At 42.3% G+C, this 6,000-nt stretch overlaps 1 pseudogene and 2 gene segments (V, D, J or C); all 3 read left to right on the top strand.

Moving 5' to 3' along the window:
- Positions 1–504: 504 nt before the first annotated feature.
- Positions 505–1,030, top strand: LOC132869018 (immunoglobulin heavy variable 1-46-like). The segment is given in 2 exon segments: positions 505–576; positions 660–1,030. Coding segments are annotated over 2 exon segments (426 nt in total).
- A 1,901-nt stretch (positions 1,031–2,931) lies between these two features.
- On the top strand, positions 2,932–3,460 carry LOC132869017 (Ig heavy chain V region MC101-like). The segment is given in 2 exon segments: positions 2,932–2,971; positions 3,066–3,460. Coding segments are annotated over 2 exon segments (435 nt in total).
- A 677-nt stretch (positions 3,461–4,137) lies between these two features.
- LOC132868357 (Ig heavy chain V region 914-like) lies at positions 4,138–4,582 on the top strand (annotated as a pseudogene).
- Positions 4,583–6,000: the final 1,418 nt, after the last annotated feature.

The following is a 6,000-nucleotide window of genomic DNA, read 5'->3' as shown; positions in this document are numbered from 1 at the left end:
GGAATGTTTTTTACAGGTTTGTGAGTGCTGAACTCGTCTTGACATGCCTCCTTCCACACCACCAGAGGGCACCCTATACCAAATTCTGAAACACTTCTATTGTTCAACATTTCCTGCCAAACTGGTTTCGACTTTTGCTGTGTCTCAATTTGCATACTTCCCTTAGAACACTTCCATGTAGGACACTGCACACTGTGAACTTACTTGCAAAGTGTATGAATTTCCATCGGGTAGTGTTTGAGAAGGAAGCTGCAGGAACACTCCAGGTCGATGGTTAATTTCCTGAATTTATAAACACAGAGCCTGTTCAGCAGCACAGAATCTGATGAGAGAGAAAATAAAATGGACCTGTTTTGTGCAGCATCACGAATTCAACTCATCTGTAGGGGGCAGCAGCTTGCTTGTTTTGAAGAAGGATGAAATCTATTAGTTGAAAGGTGTTTATGCAAATTCATACTGTTATAAAAATCAGCCTCTTGCTCACCCAAAGCTTATGTCACACAACTGAATCAAAGAGCTTGATGATGGGGTTAAGGGTCACTCAGTACTGCATCTTTGTTCTCATGTTAACACAAGGTACCTGAGACTTCTTTATATGTCTCACTGAGAAGATCTTCACTCTGTTAATGATTATCTTTGATTGTTGTTTTATCTGCTAGGTGTCCGCAGTGATGAGATCAGACTGGACCAGTCTCCTGCTGTGGTCAAGAGACCTGGAGAGCCTGTGAAGATCTCTTGTAAGATAAATGGCTTTGATATGACTGACAACTACATGCACTGGATACGACAGAAACCAGGGAAAGCTCTGGAATGGATTGGGAGGATGAATACAGGCAGTAATGAAGCAACATATGCAGAGTCTGTGAAGAACCAGTTCACCATGACAGAAGACGTCCCAGCAAGCACACAGTATTTAGAGGCCAAGAGTCTGAGGACAGAGGACACTGCGATTTATTACTGTGCCCGAGAAGCCACAGTGACTGGAGCTGAGGAAGCAGCTGTACAAAAACCAGATACATATTGTAACTGAAGCTGCTTCAGTTGTAATTAGATTAGATTAGATTAGATAAGATTCTTTGTATCCTGGGTGCAATTTGCTGGGGGGGATGGTGGGGATCATCCCCCCCTCTGTTTTTTATCTCTGCTGAAAAAAAAAATCCTCGGGGACAACTCCGTCAATAAAACAAACAAACCAAAAAAAAAGTTGACATGACAGGCATGTTGTGACACAGTTTTCTATGGTCTACATTGCACTCACTTTCAAAATGACCCGAAGTGGCAGCTTTGATGTTCATGAACGTCCCCAGCAAATAGATACATTGTAGATAATAACAATATCCAGAGTGTGAACGTGGATTTAGCGCCATGAATCACATCCTTACTGATGAGCGCAACAGAATGAATGTATCCACACTGACAGCCTTCTTTTCCTCGCTGCCAATGGGCCAGACGTGCATTCCTTCCCTGCTGAGAAATTCGCAGAAATGTGGATTAAAGAAGGGCGAAACGCGGTGGATAGCGCACCGACTGGAAAGCAGAAAAGGCCACATGAACTGCGCCATCAGAGCAAACTGTTCATTTAGTATTCATGTATTTTAGTGATTTTCGAGTCACTGTCCATTTAATCCGGAGGGAGAGAAACATCACAGCAATGCGACAAGCAATGCGAACTTTGTTGTGTGTTAGTGTTCGTGTATTTAGTCAGAGAGATAGGAAGATGAATTTACTATCTCTGGTTTAGTGTTCGTTTTCATTTAGTGTTTGGGCAGCGGGGGCGTGGTCAAGCATCGGTCTGTGAAAGAAGGACGGCAGGACAGAACTGATTTCACACAACTCGCTTTTATTCAGCTTTTCAGCTTCTAGCTGCACTCGCACACACATCAGTCGTCTAGTTGTGGCGAGAGCTCCCTCTGCTCTCGCTCTCTCTCCTTAAATAGGGCGCGGTCACTGGGAAGACACACAAACACACTAATTAACGACAGGTGTAGTGATTCTGCCACTTATCTTCCCTGACTCCGCCCTCCTGTCGCAGACCGATGCTTGACCACGCCCCCGCTGCCACAGTGTTATTCATTTGATATCATCGGATGTTATTGAGCTGTTAGCCTATTGTTACCTTAGTTTTGTGACGTTTCATGATTAAAAAAAAAAACATCCCCCCTTCTGGTTTTTTGACAAATCGCACCCTGTTTGTATCTGTTTACTGCTCCAAATATCCACGTGTATCTGGATTTAACACGAAAGTGGAGTGGCCTGAACTCGAACTTGGAAAAAAAACACCACCAACAACATATATCTATGAACCTGATTAGTTTGGCCCTGGAAACACTGGAAAAAAAAAAAAAACCTCCCAGAGGTAGAAATGGCATCAGTGTGTGAATTGTGGCTCTGACGGTTCTTCACCCAACAAACTATTCGTCATCCCAGTCCCAATACACACCTCTAGTCTCAACCAGATTGAGTGCAAAATTCTGAACAAACAAACCTCCAATTCATATTCATATCTGTTCACTACACATGATCTCTTCATTCCAAATAATGTATTCAGATCTCTCCATCCCTACTCTTCACACAAAACTTCACCATATCAACAATGATACATTTTTTTAAATCTGTTTATGTGGAGCATCCATGATATAAGTCTCTGTGTAAATTGTATAGAAACGATAATGTATTAAAATGAGCGCCCCTCTGTGAACCTTGCAGCCAGAGCTATTGTCAGAACCGCTGTTCCAGAAATGTGAGGGTCAAATCAGTCAGTCATAGAGATACACAAGTGATTGTTTTCAACCTGAGTCTTCAAGGTCATGTGATGCATTTGATGCAAATCCTTCACTGATGTCTCTTACATTAGGAAGGTCTGTGTGTGTGTGTGGTGAGGAGGAGAGCAGCTGAATGGTTTAATTTACTTCAGTTTTATACCAAACAACGATGCTCTCATCAGTGCTGCTGCTGCTCACAGCTGCATTCTGTAAGTCTCCATGTTGGCTGAATGAGTTTCGATTTCAGAGTTGGTTGTGAAAATGATTTGATGACATTTGATGTTTTATTGTTGTTATTCTCAGGTGGTGTTGGTGCTGTGGAGCTCACTCAGTCAGCCTCTGTGCTTGTGAAACCTGGAGAGTCGTTCTCCATCTCTTGTAAGATCTCAGAGTCGAGCCATTGTATTCACTGGATACAACAACCTGCTGGGAAAGCTCTGGAATGGCTCGGATATCTGTGTAGTGGTGGTGGCACGAATCTCAAAGATACAGTGAAGAGCAAGATCAGTTTCAGCCAGGACACATCCAGCAGAACAGTTTATTTAAGAGGACAAAACCCTCAGACCGAGGACACGGCTGTGTATTACTGCGCCAGATACACAGCACTACAGACTCCCTGCAGTCCTGTACAAAAACATCCCTGTTCATTTTCATCTCCCTGCAGTCCACTTGTCCCCAGGGACGCCTGGTATAAATGAGCTCGCAGGGCTCAGACCCCTCTGTATTTCAAAGACAAAATGAAATCAACATCATGTTTCATCTTTGGCCTCAACATGAAATTATTTGTTGTCCTGAGCTGGATATACAGTTAATCCACCATGAATAATCTGTCAATCCATTCCATTCAATAGTTAATGTGAGGGAGGTGAAGTGTTACTGCAGCATTCAGACTCTCCAAAGGCCAGGTGGATCTGTCAGATCTCTCTCTCTCTCTCACACACACACACACCCTTCTTATGTGAATGCTAATTGCCCCTTAAACCTAATTTTGGCCTTGAAAAAACATGTTCGATGATGCCAGTATCCTCAAGCACAGATAATAATAATCATCCGCAATATAGGATCTCATTCTTGCTCTGAATTTCTCTATATGTATAATTCCCTCTATATAATATAATTGATTTATAAATAATGGAAGTGGGTAAAGAGCTTTCTGTCATGGAAAAGATTTGTTCCATTCAAAAGCCACACATTCTCCATTAGATGAATCTCCTCCTCATGATTTAAATAAATTTGAAATCCATTCTCCTCCCATCATCATCAGATAAGCAAATAAAAGTGTCTGGGCTGGATATCGCTCTATTTATGTGGTGTGATGGTCTCTGTTCAACTTTGGAGAACAGTGAAGACCCCCCCAGTACAAACAACACACACCATGTTCTCTCCATCTCTACTGCTCCTGCTGGCAGCTGCTTCCTGTGAGTGCTTTATCAAATTCATTCATTTACGACAATAATAATAAATGTGCAGCGTATATTGTGTGAGATGTCACCATGTGTTTTCCTCCACAGATGTGCATGGTGAGGAACTGACTCAGCCTGCTTCCATGACAGTCCAGCCAGGCCAGAGTCTCTCCATCCACTGCAGGTTTCATATTCGGTTACAAGCTATTATACAGACTGGATCCGACAACCAGCAGGAAAAACTCTGGAGTGGATTGGATTCATCAGGAATGTTGGGACTACACAGTTTACAGTGAGAAACTGAAAAATAAGTTCAGCATCTCCAGAGACACTGCTACTAACACAATAACACTTCAAGGACAGAATCTGCAGACTGAAGACACAGCTGTGTATTACTGTGCAAGACACACACAGTGACACAGAATAGTGGATTCCCCTAACAAAAACTTTGAGACACATGAGAGACATCCTCTCAATGCAACTAATAAACCAGCTCAGTCACACTTTTACTTTCTTCCACTGGAATGAAGGTTTAATAGTTTGTGTCATTTTTAATCACACAAACGGTTGATTAATAGTCGACGGACTCAAATCTAATATCTAACAAATGCTTACCAATTAAACTGTTAATGGTGAGTAATGCATTGTATCACGAGGTCTCATCCATGGCATCATCCGAATAATGTGGAGTAAATTATTACAACAAAACACGAAAAGTGCAGTTCTTTTGTCTGTCCTTTTGTGCAATTTGTATTTGATCAGAAAATGTGTCATTTGTCCACTGACTTTTAGTTTCTCCTCCAAAGGCATTCTAGGGAAAAAGGAAGGTGGAGTAAATCATCCATAAATCTGTTCTCTGACATCAATAAGTTATTGAATGGCCAAAGAAAAATAATGCAGCCATTTCTAATCAGTAGAAGTGCAAATTATTTTCCATTTTTGACAAACAGTCAAATTTAGAAAGTTTCCTCCACCTTTGGTCTTGTATTGTCTCCTGTTTTTTTTTTTTTATCCTGCAGCCACACTAGAAATGTCTGAACATGCTGTTTTTCTTTCAGCTTTAAGGCCTGTGAGGGGCGCTATTTCTCTATTCACACAACATCTTCCCAACATGCTGAGCTTCAAAGGACTGAGTGGAATAAATATGAGAACATGTTCTCCTTGGATTTGCATTAAAGTCCTAAACTCTAACTACAACATTGTTATGAAGCTAAGACCTTACAGATCGATTAAATCAGTGTCTCATTAAACCAGGCTGCAGAATCCACACTGTTTGGTGAATTAGTCAGTAAATAGTCAGGAACTCTTTGAATTTGTGAATGTGCACATGTTTAACATTTGCAGGAAGTGCCTCATGTATGGAAGTTTGTTTGTGAGCTTGGTGGTGAACTTACAAATTCATGAAATTTTCGGACCTAAAATTACGATTATACTGGAGATTCATCAAATAAAATAAATACAGCAACTTCTTGGTCGGCGGCACGGTGGTGTAGTGGTTAGCGCTGTCGCCTCACAGCAAGAAGGTCTGGGTTCGAGCCCTGTGGCCGGCGAGGGCCTTTCTGTGCGGAGTTTGCATGTTCTCCCCGTGTCCGTGTGGGTTTCCTCCGGGTGCTCCGGTTTCCCCCACAGTCCAAAGACATGCAGGTTAGGTTAACTGGTGACTCTAAATTGACTGTAGGTGTGAATGTGAGTGTGAATGGTTGTCTGTGTCTGTGTCAGCCCTGTGATGACCTGGCGACTTGTCCAGGGTGTACCCCGCCTTTTGCCCGTAGTCAGCTGGGATAGGCTCCAGCTTGCCTGCGACCCTGTAGAACAGGATAAAGCGGCTAGAGATA

Source organism: Neoarius graeffei, chromosome 20, assembly GCF_027579695.1.
Source record: "Neoarius graeffei isolate fNeoGra1 chromosome 20, fNeoGra1.pri, whole genome shotgun sequence".
Taxonomy (NCBI): Eukaryota; Metazoa; Chordata; class Actinopteri; order Siluriformes; family Ariidae; genus Neoarius; species Neoarius graeffei.
This window is presented reverse-complemented; position numbering and strand designations above follow the sequence as displayed.